Below are 26847 nucleotides of genomic sequence, written 5' to 3' on the forward strand. Positions count from 1 at the left end.
TGCTGATGGCGACATTCTACCAGGATTGGGGTCCGGTCCCCAGGGTGGGAAGACGGAGCAGCTTTCCGCCGGGCAGCAGAGACAGTGGTCGTCCGCTGGATTGGAGTTGGCCGAGCAATGCCACTCTCATAGCGACTGCTCCGCGAAACCTGCCACGTCTTCGACCCTGGAACTGTGGGGAGCGGCTGTAAAAGGACAGCGCCGCCGGGGGTCGGGGGGGGGAAGAGTTCCTCTCCGCAACGTGTGGGGAGTCTGGCCCAGGTCAGCACGGCCTGGGCTGCACAAAGTAGCAAACATGGCTGGTCCGCCAGGAGTAAAGTTGCGGGAGGGCAGGAGAATTGAGAAGGAGGGGGTCGGGGATCATGCCAGCAACTCACTCACCGAGTAGCTCGAGTAGGTGCGAGTGTCCGCTGGGACCGGACAGCAGTACCGGCCGCCACCTCAGCGCCTTCTGCTGGACCACTCCCGCCAGCCAGCCACGGTGTCCTTCGGCACAGGCGCAACCAGTGGAGGTGGTGGTTGGCGGGTAGCTACTGGGCAGAAGGCTCTGGGCTCCTTCTCCCTCTCCCTCTCCCTCTCCCTCTCCCTCTCTCTCTCCCTCTCTCTCCTCCCACCCTCGCTCCTCCCTCTCCCTCTCCCTCCCCTCTCCCCCCTCTCCCTCTCCCTCTCCCTCTCCCTCTCCCTCTCCCTCCCCTCTCCCTCTCCCTCTCCCTCTCCCTCTCCCTCTCCCTCTCCCTCTCCCTCTCCCCCTCCCTCTCCCCCCTCCCAGATGCACACGGCGAAGATATGCAAGCATTGTATGCAAACATAATACTTTGTAAGCACCATAATAAACAACAACAAAAAAATGGTATATAAAAAAACAAACTCTAATAGCGCAAAGACAAAATAAATGCCCACCAAGTCAATGAAGTACAGAGTTTATTTGGATGTCCTATTTAATAGCGTCGTGGTTGATGGGAGGAAGCTGCTCTTGAACTTGGATGTTACCGTTTTCAGGCTCCTATACCTTCTTCTGGATGGTAGGAGTGAAATGAGAGTGTGGCCAGTGTGGCCTCTTTGAGGCAGTGGCTCCTGTAGATCCCTTCGATGGTGGGGAGATCAGCGATGGGCCGGACGGTGTTCACTTTTTGCAATCTTCTTTGTTCTTGGGCGTTCAAGTTGCTGAACCAGGCCGTGATGCAACCTGTCTTCAGACCGACCCAAAATATCTCCTGTCCATTCCCTCTGCTGCATGACCCACTGAGTTACTTGGGCACTTTGTGTTTTGTTTAAGATTCCCAAATTCGCCGTTCCATGTGTCTCCAATCCTATAGATGCAGTTTCTGGACCTGTACTCAAGGCGGGTCGGGTTTCTTGTCATGTGCACAAGTATGGTGAGGTGCAGGTACAAATCTGGCTTGGAGCAGCATCACAGGAGTCAAGATTCAGATGACACACAAAGTAAAGAGATTGTCCATACATTAAAAATGAAAAGAACAAAAAACTGTAAAACAAAATCAAGACATTAATGCAAAAATTCCCAGTTGAAAAGTTAGTCCACAGTAATGCAATAAGTAGTCTGTATTTTATCATCTGCAAGATATGTGCTCTGCACAGTTCATGGATCTGATAAGGACATAATGTTCCTTTTCCGTAGCCTACTATAGTGCTCTTAAGTTTATGAATACGTTCTTCTTTCAGATGAGCATCGGTTGAACAGTGCCAAACTATGCCTGATCATACTCACCTGTATAGCGGAGGTGAGTACAATAAATATGCTGCTGCATTCACACTGTTTTGGAGGATTTATAAGGTACTTGGAGCAACTCCACTATGCATGACAGAGGCAGGTATGATATGGATTAAACACAGCAAATTACTCCTTATACTCATCCATCACACACTCCCATGGCAGGGACAGCACGGGTTTGGTACAGAGTGAAGCTCCCTCTGCACTGTCTCATCAAATTCTCCATGGAACACATTACATATGCAGAGTAAAACTCTCTCAATGTTGTCCTGTCAAACATGCCAGGGCAGTGTCAGCACAGATTAGATTAAAGTTTCATCTCATCTATTCAAAAAATGTCTCAATCTTGTGACTTAATTCTTTATCTGTTATGGTATCCGGAGGCCATTCAGAGCACATAGACCATGCCGAAAGATTTAACAGAAACCTGTTGTGTAACCTCTTTACACAAAGGGTGGTGGGTGTACGGAACGAGCTGCCGGAGGAGGTGGATGAGGCAGATACTATCTTAACGTTGAAGAGACACTATCTTAACGTTGAAGAGACATTTGGACACGTACCTAAATTGGCTAGGTTTAGAGGGATATGGGCCAAGCGTGGGCAGGTGGGACTAGTGAAGATGGCACGTTGATCGGCATGGGCAAGTTGGACCGAATGACTTGTTTCTACACTGTATGACTATGACTCTCCCAGCATTGCAATCCCAACAGTCCCATTCCCCCTCTCCTTATTTCCCTGTTGCTTTGCAACCTGTTCTTCTTACATGCCATAAACTCTCTTTTGTTTCCTTTTGTCACGAGGAGAAATTTACAGCAGCCATCTAATCATCCCACGTAGCCACAGGGAGAGCGTGCAATCTCCATACATACAGCAGTGGAAGTCAGGATCGAACCGCAATTTTGAATGCGTGAGGCAACAGCTCTTACTGCTGTGCCACCATGCCACTTTCTGTAAGACTGTAACTCAGCCTGTCGCTAACTGTTTTAGATGGCTTTCCGGTTTGTTGTGTTACAGGATCAATACGCGAATGCCTTTCTCCACGATGATAACATGAACTTTCGGGTCAACTTGCACAGAATGGTGAGTGTGATGTGGACATTATCCTGGTGGGGAGATACTCTGGAACCACTCAGGAGGGTTGAAACCAGCTTACTTTACTTTAGAGAAACCGCATGGAAACATGCCCATTGGCCTACTGGATCCAGACCGACCAGCAATCACCCCTACACTAGTTCTATCCTGCACACGAGGGACAATTTACAGAGCCAAATGCATTTCGTTGTCTCTAATGCATTTTGTTGTCTCCAATGCATTTCGTTGTCTCTGTACTGTACACTGACAATGACAATTAAATTGAATCTGAATCTTAACCTACAAACTCGCATATCTTTGGAGTGTGGTAGAAAACTGGAGCACTGGGAGAAAACCCATGCAATCATAGGAAGAACATACAAACTCCGTGCAAACAGCACCCACAGTCAGGATCGAACCAGGGTCTTTGGCACTGCAAGGCAGCAACTCTACCGCTGTGCCAGCAGGGGTGTGGGACCCAAGCAGTTGTGAAATAGATGAGAAATTTGAGGCAAATACAAAGGTTAAAGGTCAACACATTCATTTGACAGGACAGTGTGGAGCATGGCAGGGAGTAGGGGAAGTCTGATTGTTTAATATGCATTTATTTTAATGCAAGATGCTGCACAGTGGCATAGCTGGTAGAGCCACTACCCCATAACACCAGAGACTCGGGTTCGATCCTGACCTCGGGTGTTATCTGCGTGGAGTTTGCACGCTCGTCAAGTCATTGGGTATTTTTAAGGTAAGATTCACAGATACTTGATTGGTAAGGGCGTCAAGGCTTATGGGGAGAAGGCACGAGAATCAGATTGAGAGGGCAAGATAGGTCAGCCATGATTGAATGGTGTAGATGGGCCGAATGGCCTACATCTGCTCCTGTGACTCATGAACTTCTCCCTGTGACCATGTGAGTTTCCTCCAGGTGCCCCAGTTTCCTCCCACATGCCAAAGACATGCGGGTTTATAGCTTAATTGGCTTCTGTAAATTTCACCCACTGTTTAGGGAGAGGATGTGAAAGTAGGATAACATCGAACTAGTGTGAATATGTGATCGATGGTCAGCATGGACGCAGTGGGCCGAAGGGCCTGTTTCCATGCTGCGTCTATGAGCTAAACTAGTGCAGGAGGAGTTCAGCATGCTCGCCTTCATCGGTCGGGGTATTGAGTTGGGACATCATGTTACAACTGTACAAAACGTTGGTGAGGCCACATCTGGAGCACCCGCAACAGTTCTGGTCGCCGTGCTACAGGAAGGATGTCACTAAAGTGGATAGGTTGCAACAAAGATTTAAGAGGATGATGGCTTAATTTTCTTTTGAATCAGTCCCGTCTTAAATTCTCAATTACCTTACAGCCCATGAGACACCGGAAGAAGGCTGCAGACAAAAACATCCCTTCACGGCCTCTGGTCTGTGCAGTGTTGGGTACGTATCACACCAAAACCTTTTATTTAGTCTCTTCATGCCTGACTTCAGATCAGAACTTAATTAAACATGATTCCTTCGGAAGAGAAACACAGGATTTTGATGCCGGCTATTAATAATGACAAGGATCAGGCATACAGTTTGCTCTGGTCTGGGATTTAGATTATATTCCATCCATTTTAGATGATCTCTATCACTGATAAGCACGATTGGGTTGTCTCAAGATCTCCTTCAGTCTGAGGTGCCAGTGATCGAATGCCATTGTAAAGCTGAGACCATACACTGCTGTGTGATTACTGATGTGAAGCTGCTTCTGGGGCTTTGCACTCAAGAGTGCTTGACTCACTGAGTTTGCTTAGCAGAGTCAAGAGAGTCAAGTTCAAGTATATTGTGCAGGAAGGAACTGCAGATGCTGGTTTACACCGAAGATAGACACAAAATGCTGTGGGGTAACTCAGTGGGTCAGCTAGCACCTCTGGAGAAAATGTATAGGCCTCGACCCAAAACGACGCCTTCTACTTTTCTCCAGAGATGTTGCCTGACCCGCTGAATTACTTTATTGTCACATGCACACAGGTTCCACGCTGCAGAGAAAACAGTCCAAGTCCAAAGTCTCCTTGTAGCTAATACCCCCTTTTCCAGGCAGCGTGGATCCTTCAGGAGGAATGAGGTGGAAAAGGAAAGGAAGCGAAAGTGTGAATCGCCAATAATCTTAGACGCTTTGGGAATCAGCGCTGGGTTTGATGTGAAACTATGTTGACATCTTGTCTCATAGAATGATAGGAGATTGCGGTTCTTGCACATCCAGGCTCAAGGCTGTTGCATATTACCAACAGTCGATGATTGAGTGTTCACGTATCCCTCTTGACTGTTCTATAAAGGGATGTGCTGTCGACTAAATTATCATATGAATGCAATCTGGTTTACAAAGAAACCATTTCTGTTTCTAATGCTGCAGCCGCTACTTAAAGCGGTTTGTTAGCTCATCAGTACATTTGGGCTGTGCTGTGGCATACATCTCTCCACACCCACGATTGTAGCCAAATGACAACACACTGGAGGAACTCAGCGGGTCAGACAGCAAGTCCCTCGGACCATCTGTAATCAGACTATATTGGACTTTATCTTGTGCTAACGTTATTTCCTTTTTCCTGTATCTGTTCTCTATGGATGACTTGACTGTAATCATGTATGGTATTTTTGCTGAATTGATAGCACACAACAAAAAGCTTCACACTGTACCTCAGTACACGTGACAATAAACTAAACTAAACTGACCCATCAGATTTTTTTCTCACCGGTCTGTAGAAAGGTTCCAACCTGAAATGTCATCTGACATTTTTGTCCACAGACGCTGCCTGACCACTGAGATCCTCCAGCACTTTGGGCTTTGCACAAGATTCCAGCATCTGCAATTCCTTGTGTCTTCACGATTGAAGCAGCATGAACTAGGATAGGGGTGGGAGTTGTACAATTATTCTCCTTGACATAGATTGGGAGAGCAGTAGGAGGAGCGGAATTGATTTTGAACCCAATTACTATTAGATCAAATAAATGAGGAAAAATTGATTGCACTGGCAGCAGAGTTGATGCTTCATCTTATTGAACTGACACAAGAACCGGGGAGAAGATGAAGGATTTTTTTTCCAAGCTGGAATGCTGTGTTTGAAAAACTAAAAGCAAATTTAATAGAACTTTCAGAAGGTGAATTTGATTGATTACTCAAAATGGAAGAAACCTGCAGTGTTGTGTGGAAACAACAGACCAGATTGACTGATCAGAGACCTCTTTCGAAGTGCAGGCAAAGCACAATGGGCCAAATTGCTATAAAACCAAGTGGGGCACAGATAAGGTGAATGGGCACAGTCTTTCCCCCAAGGTAGGGGAGCCCAAAAGTCGAGGGCATAGATTATAAAGTGAAAGGGTAAATACTTAAAGGGGACCCCAAGGGTCAGCTTTTCCACAAAGAGTGTGGTGGGTAAATGGAACAAGTGTCAGAGGAAGTGACAGAGGTGGGTACAATTACAAAGTTTAAAAGACTTTTGGACAGGTACATGGATGGGAAGTGTCAAGTGGGATATACAACATGGAACAGTACAGCATAAGAGCAGACCTTTCGGTCCACAATGTCTATAACTAATGTGATACCAAATTAAACATATCTCCTCTGCTTGCGTGTGATCCACTCCATTCCGTCCGTAATTATTTGCCTATTTAAAAGCCTTTTAAACGGCATTATCATATCTGATAGCACCAAATTCCTAGCAGCGTGTTCCATCATGCAAGTCCTTGACATTTCCACTCTGGGATAACGGTTCTATCTCTCTACCCTTTCTATGCCTCATAATTTTAGATACTATCAGCTCCCCTCAACCTGCAATGCTCCAGAGAAAATAACTCAAGTTTGTCCAATCTCTCCTTGTAGATAATGCTCTCTAATCCAAGCAGCATTATGATAAATCTCTTCTACACCCTCTCCAAAGCCTCCACATCCTTCCTATAATGGGGTGACCAGAATTGCTCACAATATTCCAAATGCGGACAGTTTATATATATATCTGTGGTGGTGTCGCAAGTAAGAATTTCATTGTTCCATTTTGGGACATATGACAATAAAACACTCTTCACTCTTAACACGACAACTCTATGCCACTACCTTTAGAAAGAAGATGAGGAATGTATTTGGTGAATCTGTGGAATTCATTGCCACAGGCGGCTGTGGAAGCCAAGCCATTTGGGTATTTTTAAAGCGGAGATTGACAACTTCTTGAAGATAGACACAAAGTGCTGGGGTTAATCAGCTGGCCAGGCAACATCTCCGGATGGGGACGTTTTAGATGGGAACCCTTCTTCAGACTGAAAGTAAAGGGTAGGGACTTGACAGGTTCTTAATTGGTAAGGGTGTCAAAGGTTACAGGGAGAAGGCAGGTGAAATGGGTTGAGAGGGAACGATAGATTGGCCATGATTGAATGGAGGAGTAGACTTGATGGGCCGAATGGCCTGATTCAGCTCCTGTGACTCATGAACATGACTTTTGGAAAGGTTATTTGCTAATTTTACAACATACTTAATTCCAATATTGAAATGAAGTTAATTTTTAACTGCCCTTTGAAGCAACCTAGCATACCACTTAATTCAGTGGGAAAAAAATGAGTGCCAAGTGTCTTTCCCTGGGGACTGAGATCATTGTGGTGCTGTCGCAGCTAAGATCGATTTGCCCAACACAGGCTGAAGATTGTAGCTGGTCTCGCGTGCTATGAATAACTAATGTCTGTGCAAATCAAGTGAATTAAAAAGCAGCCCCCCTTGGAGAGAGAATGCAGTCCAGTTTGGAGTTTGGCTGCATCTATTCATTATAGCTAGTGGTGATATATATACATGAATGAATTATACTAACTCAAATCTAATACAACAGCATGAGAAATTAGACTGACTACTTTGGAACAAAACTAATTATGTAAATTTAAAAGTGGTATCAAAATTATTGCAGCTTTATGGAGCTGTGGTGTGGAATACATGAGTACTTTGGTCTTTCCCTTTTTGAGTCCACACGATGTTATATTTTAACGGAAGGATATAATTATATATACTTTTAGTTAAAAAACAAGCTTATTCTTGCTTTCTAGCCCCATTAATCCATATAGGCAAAGTGGTCTTGCTGCATATTAGCTCACCGGCAATCCAAGAACTGTAGGCGTAGATGTTAATCTTGTGGAAATTTAGACATTATGAAATGAAATCAAAATGATTAAAGTGTCATAGATTTGTGTTTTGAGTCTCCTTACTTGCTGCCCCTAGTTAGTGGGTCAGGCGCCACAGAATATTAGGGCTAACTGATATGTCAGCCTATGTCTAAATGATGCCAGGGACTTCAGCAGAAACAAGGAACTGCAGAGGCTAGTTTACAAAAAAAAGATACAAAATGCTGGAGTAACTCAGCAGGTCAGACAGCATCTCTGGAGAACATGGGTGGGTGACCTTTCAGTTAAGGACCCTTAGAAGGGTCACAACCCAAACCATCACCTATCCATGTTCTCCAGAGATGCTGCCGGACCTGCTGAGTTGCTCTCGCACTTTGTCTTTATCTTTTTTTACAGACATCAGCCTTGGCCTCCACAGACAAGTCAAGCTCTTGGCCACATAACTCCCAGTCAGAAATTAGAGAGTACGCAAAACTGCAGGTTCACAAAAAAGTCTCTTTGCAGAGACATGGAGCGAAGGAAATAGGCACTTTCCCGAGTCCAGTAAATTAGATAGATGTACGGTGTAACCTTCGATTCTCCAGCATCTGCAGTTCCCTCTTAAACACTGTCAGAACTGCATCCTTTCTCTGCTCTCAGTTGGATGAGGAAGGTCACATATCACTGTTGTGAGAGGAAAGGTTCCTGGCCAGTTTTTAACCTTCAACTACCATCACTCAAGCAGAATATTATATCGTAATCTCTGTGGGATTTTACTTTTTAAATGTTGCGTGCTGTGATTCCTGCATTGGATCAGTGACTGTGTTTCCCAATTGTGTAATTGATTGTAACGCTTTGGCGTGATTTGAAGTCACGAAAGGAATGGAACTGCTGATCTTCCTGCCACCTGTGAAATCCGTCAGAACTAAATCTATTCCCCTGCAATGTGCACAATTGTGGTTTGCAGTTAAGTGCATCGTTTTTTGCTGTTACTTTTGGTAGCCTTGTGTTAAAATTCTCTTTAATTTCAGATCCCACCAATGGCCTTGCCCACTCCCTGGGTCCTCTAGCTTTCCCAGTTACTTCCCAGCTGTTATCAAGCAACTGAACTATACCCTCGCCAACTGGAGTGCAATCCTGACTTCCATCTACATCATTGGACAATCTTTAAGGACTTTATCTGGCATAGTCATAGAGTACGGAAACAGCCTCTTCGGCCCAACTTGCCCACACTGACCAACATGTCTGGTATATACTCGTCCCGTTTGCCTGCGTTTGACCCATATCCCCCTAAACCTGTCCTATCCATGAATCTGTCTAATTACTGCGTAAATGTCGCGATAAGCCCTGCCTCAACTACTTCTTCCGGCAACTCGTTCCATGCACCCACCACTTTGTGTGATAAAATTGCCCCTCAGATTCCTATAAGATCTTTTCCCCCGTGCACTAAATGTTATTCCTTTTATCCTGTGTTTGTACACTGTGAACAGATTGATTATAATCATGTATAGTCTTTTTGCTGACTGGAAAATACGCAACAAAAAAAGCTTTTCCCTCTATCTCGGTACACATGACAATAATGAACTAAAGTAAACTTAGCAAACCAGTAAGATATCTGCCTTCCTCCAAAATTGTCTTCTGAGATGCCTCTGAATTTGATCACAATGTCATGAGACATCTGCTTGGGCATGCAGTCAAAACCTGACCCAAGCTTGGTGCAACCGAACCCGATCAAGTCCAAGGACTTGCATTTATTTTGATAACAGGACCTGAACTATCAAGTGTTTAAGAAGGAACTGCAGATGCTGGAAAATTGAAGGTACACAAAAATGCTGGCCGAAACGTTGCCTATTTCCTTCGCTCCATAGATGCTGCTGCACCCGCTGAGTTTCTCCAGCATTTTTGTGTACCAACTCTGAACTATCAAGTCCTACTCAACTTGTATTGGGTACTTGGTCTCTTTGCGCGATTACTATGGTGTTCTCAGCAACCCCCAACCTCGCCTCCCCTTTTGTGCAGGAAGGAACTGCAGATGCTGGTTTATACCGAAGATAGACACAAAATGCTGGAGGAACTCAGCGGGTCAGGCAGCATCTCTGGAGAGGTATCTCCAGAGTCTGAAGAAGGATTCTAACCCAGGTCGCCTATTCTTATTCTCCAGAGATACTGCCTGACCTGCCGAGTTACTCCCGCATTTTGTCTATCTTACCTCCCTTTTCCTCCTTTAAGCTCCACTTGAATCCTTCTACCATCTTGTCCACGCACATGGCACCAGTATGCTTTTTGTGCTAGACCTTGAGAGGTTGAACAAACTTGATTTGTTTTTTCCAGAGTGTCGGAGGCTGAGGGGAGACCTGATAGAAATTTATAACATTATGAGCGGCCTAGATAGGGTGGATAAGCAAAACCTTTATCCCAAGGTGGAAGTGTCAAAGACTAGACGTCAGAGCTTTAAGATGAGATGGAAAAGTTTAAAGGAGATGTGCGGTTTAAGTTGTTTTAAGCCGATAGCGGTGGATGCCTGAAATGCACACACAGGGATGGTGGTAGAAGCAGGTAAGAGACTTTTGGAAAGGCATGTGGATTTGCAGGGAATGGAAGGATATGGAAATGGCAGAGGATATTAACAGCATCGTGTTTGGCACAGACATTACAGAGTGAAGAGTCTGTTCCAGTGCTGTACTGTGCTATGTTTGAGGCTACGTTAAAGGTGCTTAATAAATGGAAGTTGTTATCTTGTAGTCACGCCCATTTGCACATTTTATTTATTTCATATTGTCCAACACAACTGTATTACCTCAACAATGCATTTGGTAGTTGCCTTTGAAAATGGCTTGTTCTTTTATATGGTTTTCATTTTTAATAAATTTATTCGTCGTGTGTTCAGAATTTACGAGGTTGCAGGCATCCAAGTACTGCAACTACGCTGTTAATCAGTCCTTCAATGACTTGCAATGAAGAGCAATTAATTCCTCGATGATCTCCTTGTCTGACAGGCTCTCTTGCTTATTTATAGTTGAGTTGACATGTGCTGTATATTTACAACGCCGCAAATGACTGTATTGAACATTACCTCAACATGAGGTGACAGCGAACCCAGGCCGGTCATCTCAGCCATCAATCTCCTCGCCACTGAGAGAAACGCGAGCAATGGAACTGGATCGACGGGAGATTTCTGTGTTGCTGGGGTCTTAAAACAGAAGATGGGTGCAGTCCGTGCCACTGAGGATTTGTGAAGGGGCTGCCTTTGTAGCCTCGACCCTTTCAACAGTTCTGGTGGAGATGAGAGATGGGGGGGGGGGGAGGGGGGGGGGGGGGGGGGGGGGGGGGGGGGGGGGGGGGGGTGGGGGGGGGGGGGGGGGGGGGGGGGGGGGGGGGGGGGGGGGGGGGGGGGGGGGTGGGGGGGGGGGGGGGGGGGGGGGGGGGGGGGGGGGGGGGGGGGGGGGGGGGGGAAGAACTTGCCATTCATACAGCGTCGTGCTGCGTCATTCAACTGCAGTCGTTAAGCAAACTGCTCCGAACTTGGTAACATTGTAAATTGCAAAGTCAGCAAAGCGGGTGATTAGATGGATAGAAGCCAACTTTCAGCCACATTAAAACCATCTTTCATTCTGTTTTTCAGATCTAATGGTGGAATTTATGGTCACGCATATGATGAAAGAGTTCCCTATGGACCTCTATGTGTAAGTTCAGCATAATTTACTCATTCTAAAGCAAAGTATTGCAGATGCTAGAAACCCAGAACAGAAAGGAGATACTCATCAGTCAGGCAGCGTCTGGGGAGGGGGAAGTAATTAACACTTCTGGTCAACGACCTTTCATCTTAAAAGCAATCGGAAGACACCGCTATAGATTTATGGGCTGGTCCCTTCCGCATTTCAAAAGAGATTTGGAGAGAAAGGGTGAAGACGTATATGAGCTACATCCAGGCAAATGGGGTTAGCCCATAATGCCAACCTGGACTGGTTGGGCCGAAGGGCCTGTTTCTGTGCTACATAGCTCTACGACTCTATGATACACTGGTATAAAGCCAATAGCATTACTCACAATCTCTTGTAGCCATGATGGTGACGTGGGGGACAGGTGGAGACAGGATACTTTGTAAGCAGAGCTCTGATGAATGGTCATAAATTTGAAGATGCTATTTAAACAGCTGAGAATCAGGGTTGCACAGTGGCACAGCGGGTAGAGCTGCTGCAACACAGCTTAAAAGTCCCGGGTATGACTCTGACCTTGATGACTGTCTTTGTGGAGTTTGCACGTTCTCCTTGTGACATCCCAAAGACGTGTTGGTTTATGGGTTCATTGGGCCTCTGTAGTGTGTAACAGAGTGGATGCGTGAATGGGATAATAGAATTAGTGTGAATGTGTGATTGATAGTCAGCATGGACCTCAGTTGGCCAAAGAGCCTGTTTTCATGCTGTATTTAAACTAAACTGAGCTAAATTACTGTAATGAGGTACAGTGATAAGCTTTGTTTGTATGCTCTCCGATCAAATTAGATAAGACCATAAGACAGATATTGGAACAGAATCGGGTCTACTCTGCCATGGCTGATTTATTTTTCCCTTTCAACCTCATTCTCCTGCCTTCTCCCCATAACCCCTGATACCCTTACTAATCAAGAACTTATCAATCTCTGCTTTAAACAAATCCATTCATTGTGTTGGCCTCCACAGCCATGGATTCCACAGATTTGCCACCCTCTGACAAGAAATTCCTCCTCTTCTCCATTTTGAAGGTACATTCTTTCATTCAGAGACCGTGCCCTCTGGTTCTGGACTCTCCCATTACTGGAAACATCCTTTTCATGTCCACTCTATCTAGGCCTTTATAAATCGTTATGTATAAAACTATAAAAGGTACACAAAAATGCTGGAGAAACTCAGCGGGTGCAGCAGCATCTATGGAGCGAAGGAAATAGGCGACGTTTCGGGCCGAAACCCTTCTTCAAGAACTAAACGTGGTCACAATCAACCCAAACTCTAAATTAAACAGTAAAGTGGCACGGTGGCTCAGTGGTAGAGTAGCTGCCTTACAGGGAATGCAGCGCCGGAGACCCGAGTTCAATCCCGACTACGGGTGCTGTCAGTACGGAGTTTGTACGTTCACCCCGTGACCTGCATGGGTTTTCTCCGAGATCTTCGTTTTCCTCCCACCCACCAAAGACCCTACAGGTTTGTAGGTTAAATGGCTTGGTAAATGTAAAATTTGTCCCTAATGGGTATAGGATAGTGTTAATATGCGGGGATCGCTGGTCAGCGCGGACCCGGTGGGCCGAAAGGGCCTGTTTCTGCGCTGTATCTCTAAACTAGTCTAAACTCTATTAATTTTGATTATTATGTAGACAGAAGGAGCTGCAGATGCTGAGATGCTGCCTGACCTGTTGAGTTACTCAGCAATTTGTCTTAATTTTCAGAATTTTCTGTTTAATTTGTTGCCCATCCTCCTGAAACCGAATCCTCGTCCTTAAATCAGCGCCTCCGTGCTTGTCGCGTGCTAGGCTAATTGTGCTCAGCTGCAGTCTGTTGGAGGGGCAAATGATTTGAAGTCCTGAGAGACTCCATAAAATCCAGAAGATGGGAGGCTGGCCTTTACCTGGTTATCCAACATAATCTGTAGATCAAACATGGGACTTTTGCTGTCGCTCAGCACAGTGCTGCAGTTGCTGAATATGGATTGTGAAAAGGATCCAATGGTAATAATTGATAGGACATCTGTTTGAATGGATGAATTAAAGTTTGGGTAGCAGAAATGCACATTAGCACTACTTAGAGCACTGTGATTCTTTAATCTATTTACTGCAGCACAATATTTCTATGCATTGATTAACTGCTTGCTAATTTCCACTTTTAAATCCCTTCTTTCTCATTAATCCTCTACTTTCATTTCTATTATTCCTCCTGCTTCTTGCTTATTTGGTCGCTCAAGTCTAAAGGTTGCCCGATCTGTGTGCTGCACAGCTCGTTTAGAGATCCATAACAGGATTATTGCTTGCTCAAAATCACTGCTAGCTTCTATCCTCCCTCTTCCCTGACCTTTCCCCTTTCCACCACCCCTGTCTCCAACACTAAATACACGTCATTTGTTGCATTCAACTCTGTCAGCTGCCTCTAGTCAATCAGTGGTTCTTTATTATCACGTGTATCAAGGTACAGTGAAATTATTTTTTTTGCAAACAAATCAGTAAGACTCCCACAAGTACCTCCCAATTAAATATCGAATCTCTGGAAACAGCCCACTGACCCCTTCTGCAAGAGTCGCCAGGTTTAGGCACAGTTTTCATGGTTCCCAGGTGCCGCTGGCCATAAAGGGCCGTTGCAGCCATCGCCTCCATTCGGATTGTCCAGCGAACCGTCGTCCCTCTCCTCGTCCGGCCACCTTTCAGCCTTCGCGCTCCCGCAGCCGAACTTGAAGGGGCAAAAGATAAAGCCTGAGATCTTCTTACCGGCCTTCTGTCTAACGTCCACTGCCACTGTCGGTGATTCCCTCCACCCTCCTCTCAGATTCCTGGTCGTCAAGGACGAGCAGGAGCCGGGCTTGGCGCCTTCCCTCTCCAGGTGGGTTCCTGGATCTGCGGCTGAACCATCTCATCACCAACTAGAGAGCGGTCCTGACCTCCCATCTACTGCATTGGAGACCCTCGAACTATTTTTAATCGGACTTTACTAGTATTTCTCTTGCACTAGATGTACCCTTTATTGTGTATCTGTACACTGTGGACGACTCGATTGGAATCATGTATTGTCTCTCTGCTGACAGGTTAGCACGCAACAAAATCTTTTCACTGTACCTTGGTGTACATGTTAATAAACTAAACTTTAAACTTCAAACTTGCCAGGCTGAAAAAGTCTAGATCTTGTATTTTTCTCCCATGTAATCTCTCAGCTCCATTTGCCAATGATACACCCCTGCTGTTCCCTTGAAACTCAGAGTCAATAAGCTACTGAACACACTTCCTCCCATCACAGTCCCTGCGCTAGCTGCCATTGTAATCGTTTCCCTCGCCTCGGATGCAGTACTCTGCTCCCTTTACTTGTGCAAAAGTCACTTCCCATCCACCAGATCCACCCATAAACGTCACGCAACCTCCAAATAAATCCATTTCCACGGGTCAATTTGAGTTTCATTCCGGTTTCTATCACCTCCCACCGCACCTGAAGTTTAAAACAACAAAGCAGCATCCTCCCACATCAGTCCCTCCACTGTCAATTGAATGACACTTGGTATTGAGCTTAGAAGTTGGGAGATCATGTTACAGTTATGTAAGACGCTGGTGAGACCACATTTAGAGTATTGTGTTCAGTTTAGGTCACCATGTTATACGAAAGATGTTGTCAAGGGGTACAAGAGAAGATTTACAAGGATGTTGCCAGGACTCGAGGGCCTGAGCTATAGGGAGAGGTTGAGGGGTGAGCCCAGAGTAGGGGAATCAAGAATCAGGGCACAGGTTTAAGATGAGGGGGGGAAACATTAAATAGGGATCTGAAGGGTAACTATTTTACACAATAGGTGGTGGGTGTATGGAACGAACAACCGGCGGAGGTAGTTAAGGCAGGTATGAATGCAATGTTAAAGAAACATTTAGACATGGATAGGATAGGTTTAGAGGGATATGGGCCAAATGCAGGTAGGTGGGACTAATGTAAATCGGGCATGTTGGTAATCAATAGACAATAGGTGCCAGCTCCACCATTCAATGTGATCGTGGCTGATCATCCCCAATCTGTACCCCTGTCCTGCCATCGTGGGCAATTTGGGCTCAAGGGCCCGTTTCCATGCTATATCACTAAACACTAAAACTCTAATCTCTTAAGTACTTGTGACAATGAAGAACCATTGAAGCAATATTTCACCAAGCTCTGGGTTACGTTTTGCTTTGACCCATGTTTGCTATACACCTGTTGTTATAACTTTTCTCTTGCTTACTTGTAGGCGGTGTGTTCAGATTGTTCACAAACTCATCTGTTATCAGAAGAAGTGTCGAGTACGATTACATTACACCTGGCGTGAATTCTGGTCAGGTGAGTATCCTCTTGTTCATGGTGTGACTACGTTATAGTACCCACAGGATCTATGATCAGATATGCACTTCTTACCACACAGAAGCATGCCGTTTGGCCCATACAGTGATTGCCAGCCTTCAACACACCAGACCTTTCAGTCCTCATTCCCATTATTTCCCTGTCTCTTGCCAACTATTCCTCTCTGATGTGCGCATCAACTCCAGTTGATTCTTTTGTCACTTACCTCTGTCGTTGTGAGCAACAGTTTAACCTATTAGCGAACCTGCGGAAAGGTTTCTTCAATGCCACTTTCATATCTGCGTGTCTGGGGTGCAGAAACCACACAGGAAGAACATGCAAACTCCACACAGACAGCAGCAGAGGTTAGCTGGGTTTTGGGTGGCCTTGTGGGCACAGCTGGTAGAGCCACTGCCTCACAGCACCAGAGACCAGAGTTTGATCAGGTGTTGTCTATGGCGTTTGCATGTTCTCCCTGCGACTGCGTGGGTTTCCTCCGTGTGCTCTGGTTTCCTCCCACATTGAAAAGATGTACAGATATAATAGAGGCGTTTAGAAAACATTTGGATAGGCATATGAATATGCAGGGAGGGATTGGAGGGATACAGAATATGTGCTGGCAGATAAGAGGTGATCTTGACATCATGCTCGGCACAGACGTTGTGGGCCGAAGGGCCTGTTCTTGTACTGAATTGTTCTATACACTGATTTGTAGATTAATTGGCCTCTAAAATTTCCCCCCTTGTGAAGGGTGTGGATATGAAAGTGGAATAACATTAATGATCAACGTGGTCTAGGAGGGCCAAAAGGCTTTGTTTTCTCTGCTAAATTAAACTAGACTAAACAGTGAAGCAGTAATGTGATATGCCTCCTTCTAAAGCAGATCAATGGTGTCTCGTGACTGGACTGAAAATCCAGAGATTAGAGGGATGAATTCACAATCCTACCAGGGTTGGGAATTTAAATTCAGTTAATTGAATAAACATGGAATTCTCAGTTGAGATAACCGTGAACTTAACATCTTGTCATAGAGCCACGGAGTCATACAGCCCCTTCGGCCCAGCTTACCCATGCCGACCAAGATGCCCCATCTACAACTGTCCCACCTGCTTGCATTTGTCCCCTTATCCCTCAAAACCTTTCCTATCAATGTATCCGTCCAAATATCTATTAAATGGTGTGATAGTCCTGCCTCAAGTACCTCCTCTGGCACCTCATTCCATACACACACCACCCCCTGAGTGGAAAAAGTTGCCCCTCAGGTTCCTATTAAGTCTTTCCCCTCTCACCTTAAACATATGTCCTTTGGTTCATGATTCCCCTACTCTGAGTAAACGGGTTTGTGCATCCTCTCTATTGTCCTCAGGATTTTAGACACCTCTGTAAGATTACCCTCGGCCTCCTGCGTTGCAAGGAATAAATAGAATAACATGATAATTGTGTGTAAAAAAGAAAGCATTTTGATGACATGTTAAACTCTATCCCGATCCAAAACGGCATCAACCCATGTTCTCCAAAGATGCTACCTGATCCACTGTGTTACTTCAGCACTTGGTATCTTATATTGTAAACCAGCATCTACATTATGCAAAGACATGCATACTAGGCAGCACAGTGGTGCAGCATTAGAGTTGCTACCTTACAACACAGAGAACCAGGTTCGATCCTCACTACTGGTGCTGTCTGTGCAGAGTTTGCACGTTCTCCCTGTGACCACGTGGGTTTTCTCAGGGCGCTCCGGTTTTCTCCCACACTCCCAACAATGTGCAGGTTTGTGTGGTTAATTGGCTTCTGTAAAATTGTAAAATTGCCCCTCGTGTGTGTGTAGGATAGTGCTAGTTTTAGGGGTGATCGCTGGTCGGCACGGACTCGGTGGGCCGAAGGGCCTGGTTCCGTGCCATATCTCAAGTCTGAAGTCTAAATTTCCTGTGTCTCTCTGATAAATGATTGGACTTTTGATGGAGGCTGCCTCTGACTAGCTCTGCATTCCTTTCACAGCTGACAAAACCTTTGCTTTGAAAAGTTCCTGGTGCTGCAGGTTTTAATTGCAGAAGTACCAGCCTCTTCCATCATCCTTACCGTGTGTTAGACTGCAGTGGATGCTTAATGCCTTTCCACTCAAGCGGAGAGCAGCCTGTCAGTCACAAGTCCAAAACAGGAACATCTTTATGTTGTCGGGGGGGGAGAAAAGGCTTCGCAGCGCAGGGTATAGTATATTGGCGAGGATTAGCTAAAGAACTGACAACAAAAGTAAGAATAAATGATTCGTTTTCAGGTTGGCAAGGTTATCACTAGTGAGGTACCACAGGGATCAGTGTTTGGCCCTCAACTGTTCACAGTTTATATTAATGAGTCGAGCGAAAAGACAGAGTGTAACAATCCAACTTTGCCGACGATGGAGGAGAAAGTGAGTTGAAAGAAGCGTGCCAAGAATCTGCACAGGGAGAAAGGCAGATTAGAAATGCAGGGAAAGAAGGTGGCAGATGGTTTATAGTGCGGGGACGTAGGTTATTCCCTGTGGTAGGAAGAATAACAAGATGAATATCTTTTAAATGGTGAGAAAAGACTACTGGGATGTTACAGGTACCCTGATGTGAAGACACACATACTAACTATGCAGTTAAGAAAGCAAATTATTTTTTATCTCTTCATTGTACAAGGAGGATTAAAACATAGAACAATACAGCGCAAAAGTAGCCCCTTTATACAGTTGTGTTACAAAAATCAGTACACACAGGCACTGGATAACTCTTGAGTGATTCCACTTCCCCACAATTTATGTTTAGTTTCGTTCAGAGATACAGCGTGGAAACAGGCCCTTTGGCCCACTGAGTCCATGCCCACCATCAACCACCTCTCCAAAGTTCTATGTTAAACCATCCTACGCACTAGGGACAATTTACAGAAGACAATTAACTTACAAACCTGCACGTTTGTGTGTGGGAGGAAATCGGAGCAAATTGGAGAAAACCCACATGATCACGGAGAGAACATGTAAACTCTGTACTGACAGCACCCGTAGTCAGGATTGAACCTGGATCTCTGTAGCGGTGAGGCAGCAGCTCTGATACACCCACAGATATCCATCAACTGCAAGTGGTTCTTCTACCACTCACCTACTCTCGGGGATAATTTAAATGTGTTATTTTGATGACAGCCATCAAGTCTCAGGGATGTGAGAGGAAACCAAGTATTTTGTGTGGGGGAGGGGAGGGGAGGGAGGAGAGAAGGAAAAATAAATCTCACGTTTCAGGAAGAGCGTGCCAACTCCACACAAGCAGAACCTGAGGTCAGGGTTAACGCTGTTGAACAAGGTTTGGTAAACACAGACTATTCTCTTTGAGAAAAAAAATCCTGTTTAAGTGGTGATTTGTTGGGATTCTGGGCGGCACTACCTGGAAAAGTGGCAGAAACAGATTGAACAATAGCTTTCAAATGGGGAAGTCAGAATCTTTTTCCAATGCTGGAAAATGTCAAAGACTAGATGACATAGCTTTAAGGTGAGAGGGTGAGATATTACTGGAAGGATTTGGAGGCTTTGGAAAGAGTGCAGAAGAGAATTGCCACAATATTGCCTGGATTAGAGGATATTGCTTATAAGGAGAAGTTGGACAGACTTGGATAGTTTTCTCCAGAACGTCAGAAGTTGCGGGAAGACCTAATCAAAGTATTTAAAATTATAAGAGGCATAGATAGTGGAGGCAGTCAGAATCTTTTACCTATGATGGAAATATCAAAGTGTAGAAGCCATTGCTTTAAGGTGAGAGGGGTAAAGTTTAAAGGAGATGGGTGGAGTAAGTTTTTACACAGAGGGTGATGAATGCCTCGAATGTGCTGCCAGGGATGGTGGCGTTTATGATGCTTTTAGATAGGAACATGGATTTGCAAGGGGTGGGGAATATGCAGAGAAGATTAGTTTATCATTATTGTCATGTGGACTGAGGTACTGAAAAGCTTTTTTTGTTGCGTGCTACCCAGTCAAAGAAACAATTATGCTTGACTGTAGCCAAGAGTGTTGTTGTCATATATCCTGAAACGGAACATTGAAATTCTTACTTGCAGCAGCACAACAAAACAAGCCGTCCACAGTGTACAGGTAAAGGGTGAAGGGTACACAATCTACAGGTAAAGGGTGAAAGTGTCCGATTAACGATAGTTCAAAGGTCTCCAATGAGGTAAATGGAGGTTGGGGCCGCACTCTCGCTGGTGTTATCTTATCATAGTGGGCCTAAGGGCCTGTCCCTTTGCTGTGCCATTCTGTACGCTATGGCATTGCACAAATGCTTGCAGAGGAATCGTTTGCAGGGCTGTGGGAGTGGCGGAAGAAAATAATTGGATCGCTCTTTCAAAAAGACGTGATGGCTGATTTGCCTTGTGTGTTGAGCGATTCAGTAACTCCATCTTTGTGAGGCAGTCGAACTTTGTGATTGATGATCTCCAACGTTCGGTGACTATAATAAACAAAAAGGCACAGGATTGCAAGCTGAAATTATAACAGTGTCTCTGATGAGGCAGAAAATCTTTGAGGGGGATATTTGGAAACTTACTGGAGTGTTTGGAAAATGACTGCGTCTGAAAGAACGAAACGTAATTACATAAAAGTTCACATCATTTTCAGATAAGTTATAAAAAGAAATAATGGAGCAGAACAATCTGCCACTGTGGATATTCAGGAGCTGATGTCTCTGCTTCGGTTTCATTCAAGCATGGTGAATTAGCTGGTTGGCCAAGCATAGTCAATGTTAGTAATCTGGTGCTTGGTGCCTTAGATCCTCAGCATCATATAATCGGGTCATATGACACGGAAACAGGCCCTTCAGCCCAACCTGTCCAAGCAGACCAAGGTGCCCCATCTAAGCTAGTACCACCTTCCTGCCTTTGGCCAATATCCTTCCAAACCTTTCCTATCTATGTATCTGTCAGAATGTCCTTTTGCATGTTGTGATAGGACTGAGACGAGGAAAAACGTTTACACCCAGAGAGTACTAAATCTGTGGAATTCTCTGCCACTGAAGGCAGTGGAGGCCAATTCACTGGATGTTTTCGAGGGAGAGATATATTTAGCTCAAACGGAATGAAGGGATATGGGGAAAAAGCACGAATGGGGTACTGATTCTGGATGATCAGCCATGATCATATTGAATGGCGGTGTTGGCTCTGTCTTTATAACCCATCCCCTAACTACCTCTGCTCCTTGTGGGATATTTTGGAGGGAGCACTGCATTGAGAGAGGGGTGCAGCGCTGTGGGAGGGCCAGTGATGAGTGAGGGAGCACTGTGCTGCTGGAGAGGCAACAGTGAGGTGACGCTGTGCTGTGGGGGGGGGCTGTGATGAAGAGCGCTGCTCTGTGGAAGAGGGAGTGTGAGGGGCAGCGGTGATGGTGTGTTATACTGTTGGAGAGACAGCGGCGATGGAATGCCGTGCTGTGGGAGTGCGGCCCTGCGGTCGGGGCAGCGGTGAAGTGGTGCCATGCTGTTGGAGACGCACAAGCCTCTCTGGGGGAGACGGCAGTGAGGGAGCCCTGCACTTTGGGAGGTGCATCGTGAATGTGCTGTGTTGCTGGAGAGGCAATTGTGCTGCAAGAGGGGCAGCCATGAAGGAGTGCCTGGGGGCACCGTTCTATGGGAGCGACAGCTCTGAAGGAGCAGCATATTGGAGTTGTCTCTCTTACATTTGAGCCCCTGTCATTCATTCGGAAACTAAAGGAAATTAAAATGCTGGAAGCACTAGGTAGTCAGACAACATCTGTGGGGAATGTAGCATAGTCAAAGTGTCAGGTCAGTGACTTCATCTGACACTCTGCCCACAGTCTGCCTGATCTGTTGATTGATTTTGGAGTCCTCTGGTTTCTGGATTTTCAGAATCTACTTTTTTTTTTTTTTGCATCAATCACGTTAAAGGAATTGGTCCTCTGATTGTTTTCATTCATTTCCGTTATTTTTCTTTTTGTGAAAATATTCTTACAGTTTAGTTTAATTTGGAGAGAGATCGATGAAACGGGCCCTCCGGCTCACCGTGCTGACCAGTACACTAGTTCTATCCTACACATTATGGACAATTTACAATTTACAGAAGCCAATTACCCTACAAACCTGCACGTCTATGGAGTGTGGGAGAAAACTGCCTTTCTTAACCATTGTCAGAGCATAAGTAATCATTCGTCCACTGTTGTTCTCTGCAGAGCACCACAGTGGTGCAGTGACAGAACTGCTGCCTCGCAGCGCCACAGACTCTGGGCCGCTCCTGACCTCAGGTGTTGTTTGTGCAGAGTTTGCATGTTCTCCCTGTGACCGCGTGGGTTCCCTCTGGGTGTTTCAATTTCCTCCCACATCCTAAAGATGTGCGTTTGTAGGTTAATTGACTTGTGTAAATCGCCCCTAATGTGTCGAAAGTGGATGCGAAAGTGGGCTAATGTAGAACTAATGTGACCAGGTGATCGATGGTCAAGATGGAGTTGGTGGGTCAAAGGTCCTGTTTACTTGCTGTATCTCTAACCTAAACTAAACTTAGACCAAGCTGTGATCCGCTCTCCGTTAGTAGCCCCAGATCTGTTGGTCCGGTCGGGGGGAGTTCTCACCCGCCACGGGTGCCATGTAATCCCGTGCTACCCGCTCCATGGTCGGATAGTCGGCGACCAAACCGTCTTCCCCACCTGGTTTGCAAGGAGGGGGGCTGTGGACCCCCAGCAGGACTAAAAACAAGACCTGTCAAAGGGCAGATGTGCTTCTAGCGAGCAAACGGCCATCCACACTTCAGTGGAAGTTGCGATCACTGTCGTACATAGCATTGTGAGGAATGATGATAAAGCATACACACCAAAATCCTATACTTCCAGGGGCGGAAGTCCGTAGGAACTGGAGGACAGAGATGTGTGGTGCGTCCGTCACCGTTCCCGTCGGAAACCAGCACCACTGCGTTGCTAATGTTTTCAACGATGATGATTATAGTCCCAACTTCTCTCTCTATTGTCACCCGTGCTTCAAACTGTGGAGTTATACAGTCTTCAGACTACTGAGTCCACGTTGCCAATCGAGCAGCCCTTCACACTAATCCCCATGTGCCGTGTATCCAACTGGGCAAAAGGGCAAAAGGGCTTGTGTGGCACTATTACCACAAATTCTACCACTCACCCACGCACTGTGGATAATTTACAATGGCGGATTACCCTACAAACCTGCACGTCTTTTAGTTGTGAGAGGGCACCAGCACACCCAGTGGCAACCCAGAGGGATCGCAGGGAGAACGTGCAACCTCCACACACAGACAACACCGGAGGTGAAGATTGAACCCTGGTCTCTGGAGCTGTGGTTCAGCAACACTAACTGCTGCATCAGCAAGCACAAAGTAGCTACCTTTTTATCTAATTGACTTCCTCCTTTCTTCCAGCTTTTAGTTTATTTTATAATTATTGCCACGTGTACCGAGATACGGTGAGAACCTTTTGTTTGCGATCTATCCAGTCAAAAAAAGGCTATACGTGAATGCAATCAAGCTGTCCACTGTAAAGAAAACCCGCTTTTCACAGTTTCCATTCCTCTGTAGCTCTTTTCTCTGGCTTTCTGTCTCTTCCTGCAGTTTGAATAAATTCTCCTCTGAGCTCCTTCCCCTGGATGGTTACCCTGCTGCAGTTCCAGTTGCTTGGCTACTGCTCAGTTTGCCTTGCAGCCAGATCTGATCCACGGCGCAGCACAACGCAGGCAGCAAAGCTCAAATACTCCAGCACTGTGGCATCTGCCACCTCCATCTGCCACTGTCTCTCTTGGCTCCCCTCTTGTTTGGAAATAGTTTAGACTTAGCAAAATGGATACCTCGACATCTGAGCTTCATTGCTTCAGTCTGTGACAAAACTGTGTAACTTTCTGAAAGTTATTCACTTTGTAAATACACATAGGTACGGTAATGTGTTAGCTGCCCTCCCTCGTGATCAAACAACGAGCAAGAGGATTTTTGCAGCCAGTTCTGGTGCAGTTAGTTTTAAAGATAGTTTGGAGATACGGCATGGAAACAGGCCCCTCCACCCACCAAGTCCTCGCCTACCATCGATCACCCGTTCACACTAGTTCTATGTGATTCCACTTTCTCATCTACTCCCTACACACTAGGGGGAATTTACAGAGGCCGGTTAACTTACAAAGCTGCATGTTTTGGGGATGTGGGAGAAAACTGGAGCACCCGAAAGAAGCCCACACGTCACAAGGAGAACATGCAAGCTCCACACAAACAGCATCCAAGATCATGATGGAACCCGAGTCTCTGGCGCTGTGAGGCACCAGCTCTACCAGATGTGCCACTGTGCCACCCAAATTAGTTGAAGGAGGATCTTATGGAATTGTATAAAATCATGAGGGGGATAGAGTGAGTCTTTTACCCGGGTTATGGGAATCAAGAAGCAGAAGATAGGAGAACCAGAATCAAGGTGAGAGGGGAAAGATTTAACACAAAACTGAGGGGCAACCTTTTCACTCAAAGGGTGGTGAGTATTTGGAACAAAGAAGAATGCAAGAAGTAGTGAACACGGCCCAGTCCAACACAGGTACTGACCTCCCCGCCATTGACGGGATCTACAGAAGTCGCTGCCTCAAAAAGGCAACCAGCAGAGGCCCACACCACCCTGACATACTCTCATTGCACTCCTGCCATCGGGAAGAAGGTACAGGAGCCTGAAAACTATAATGTCCAGGTTCAGGGGGAGCTTCTTCCCTACAACCGCCAGAGTATTAAACACTGTAACCTCCAAATAGTCTGAACTATATAGTATTGGGGGTATTATTTTTGTTATTGTTTGTTTATTTGTCAGTGTTTATACTATTTTTGTTGTTCATTACGCGTTTTACAAAGAAATAGGTTTACATTACTGTTGTGCTGCTGCTAGAAATAATTTCATTATTCCTTTTTTGGACATCTGACAATAAAACATTCTTGATTTTTGTCTTCTTGGCTCGGGGGGGGGGGGCAGGATTTGGAGAACATGCCTTCCCTCTGGGTTCCATAATAAATATCACAAAGCAATATAGTGTGGTAGATGCATAGACTTACAGATGCTGGTTTCCCAAAAAAGACACCAAGTGCATGGGACCGTTTGATAATCTTTTGTAATGTTGTTGGCACCAGAACATGGCAGCACCTGTATTCTGCCTAGATCAGGTCTGCTATAAGATTTTACCAGGTGGTCGGCAAAATAAAGCATTAAACAATAAAGTGTCATTGAATCATGTACAAGAATGATCCCAGGAATCATTGGAGAAAAATCTCTGGAGAAAATGAATCGGTGACTCAGGTCGGGATCTTTCCTCAGACTGATGAGGGGGGAGGGAACAGGAAGCAAGTACTTGAAGCGGGAAATTTGCTTCCAATTCTCACCTCCTTTCCCCCCCCCACTCCCCACCAACTACGATCAGTCTGAAGAAGGGTCCCGACCTGATACATCACCTGTCCATATTCTCCAGAGATGGAGTGGCACAGTGGCGTACCAGTAGAGTAACAGCCTTCAGAGAGAAATTGTAAATTATCCCTAGCATGTAGGGAATAAATGTTATTGCTATAATGAATAAAAGAGTGCATACGTGTAAATGGTGCTGGGTTGATTCAGGTCCGTCTGACAGATCTCTGCTGAAGAGAAGGGTAGGGGAACTCCATTCCTTTTGGCCAGGGACTGCCCTCACCCACTCTAGGGAGATGCGGGGAATGCACTGAGCCAATCCCACTACTTTAGGTGGGATTGGCTCAGTGCCAATCGTGAAATTGTGTAACATTTATTACAGTCTGCTTCATCTCATTGCAGCACTAATCAATTTGTTGAAGTTCGTGATGTCGAATGAGACCGTGCTATTGGGAAAGCATAACATCTTTGCCTTGGCCTTAATGGTGAGCTGGTACTTTTCAAAGTGCATTTCATTGTAGCCTTTGTATCCTCGAAAAGCTTGTAACATTGAGAACAACTGGACCCTTGAAAATGTTGACCTATTCCTTTGTCACGGATCCTTTTAAAACTAGAAACTGATACAGCTTGATAGACCGCTGAACAGTATGGTCTCCAGAGTGTGGGGCTGATACTGCAACAGTGTGGCTGCATCATTTGCCACTGGGCTGTAATATTGTGAGCCCATCTTTCTTTTCGGATCACCAGAAAGCATCCGAAGAAGCAGGACTGCATTGAAAAGATGCCTCCCCCCCCCCCCCCCCCCCCTTCCATCCACCTCCCTGCCCAGTGCCCCACCAAGACTCACACCCAGTCTGAAGAAGGGTTTCGGCCCGAAACGTTGCCTATTTCCTTCGCTCCATAGATGCTGCTGCACCCGCTGAGTTTCTCCAGCTTTTTTGTGTAACCTTCGATTCTCCAGCATCTGCAGTTCCCTCTTAAACACTGTGTATACTCTACTGCGTTATCTCTTCAAGATATGCCTACCTTGAAGAAGTTCTCCTCTTCTCTCCGGAGACAGTTTCACAACCTCCTCTCTAACCAGTCTGAAGAAGGGTTTCGGCATCGAAACGTTGCCTATTTCCTTCGCTCCATAGATGCTGCTGCACCCGCTGAGTTTCTCCAGCTTTTTTGTGTAACCTTCGATTCTCCAGCATCTGCAGTTCCCTCTTAAAGACTCACACCTAGTTCTCCACCTACATTCCATCCACAATTCGCCATTCTTCATTCCTTTTTTTAATTCTCTGGCCTTCGTTCTAACCATCTGCTTATCAAAATCCCCCCTCCCCTGTGTTCGCCTATAACCTGCCAGACTTTGTCCTGCCCCGTCACTTCTTCCAGCTTTCTTCCCCCCCCCCCAACCCCCCCCCCCCCCCCCCACAACAATTAGTCAAAACGGTCCCAACTTGACCCTAAACGCCAACTCTTCATGTTCTGCAGAGATGCTGCCTTACCTGCCGAGTTACTCCAGCATTTAAAAAAAAAATGAACTAA

At 45.7% G+C, this 26847-nt stretch overlaps 1 protein-coding gene across 1 annotated transcript in view; it reads left to right on the plus strand.

The window, feature by feature from the left end:
- Positions 1-26847, plus strand: part of armh3 (armadillo like helical domain containing 3) — a 111429-nt gene that overhangs the window by 41125 nt on the left and 43457 nt on the right. Inside the window, exons 16-21 of the mRNA XM_055647048.1 lie at positions 1684-1742; positions 2747-2812; positions 4161-4230; positions 11534-11594; positions 15847-15935; positions 25717-25799. Coding sequence (XP_055503023.1) covers positions 1684-1742; positions 2747-2812; positions 4161-4230; positions 11534-11594; positions 15847-15935; positions 25717-25799 — 428 coding nt within the window. The remainder of the gene's footprint in view (positions 1-1683; positions 1743-2746; positions 2813-4160; positions 4231-11533; positions 11595-15846; positions 15936-25716; positions 25800-26847) is intronic.

This window comes from Leucoraja erinacea, chromosome 15 (assembly GCF_028641065.1).
Source record: "Leucoraja erinacea ecotype New England chromosome 15, Leri_hhj_1, whole genome shotgun sequence".
Classification (NCBI taxonomy): Eukaryota; Metazoa; Chordata; class Chondrichthyes; order Rajiformes; family Rajidae; genus Leucoraja; species Leucoraja erinaceus.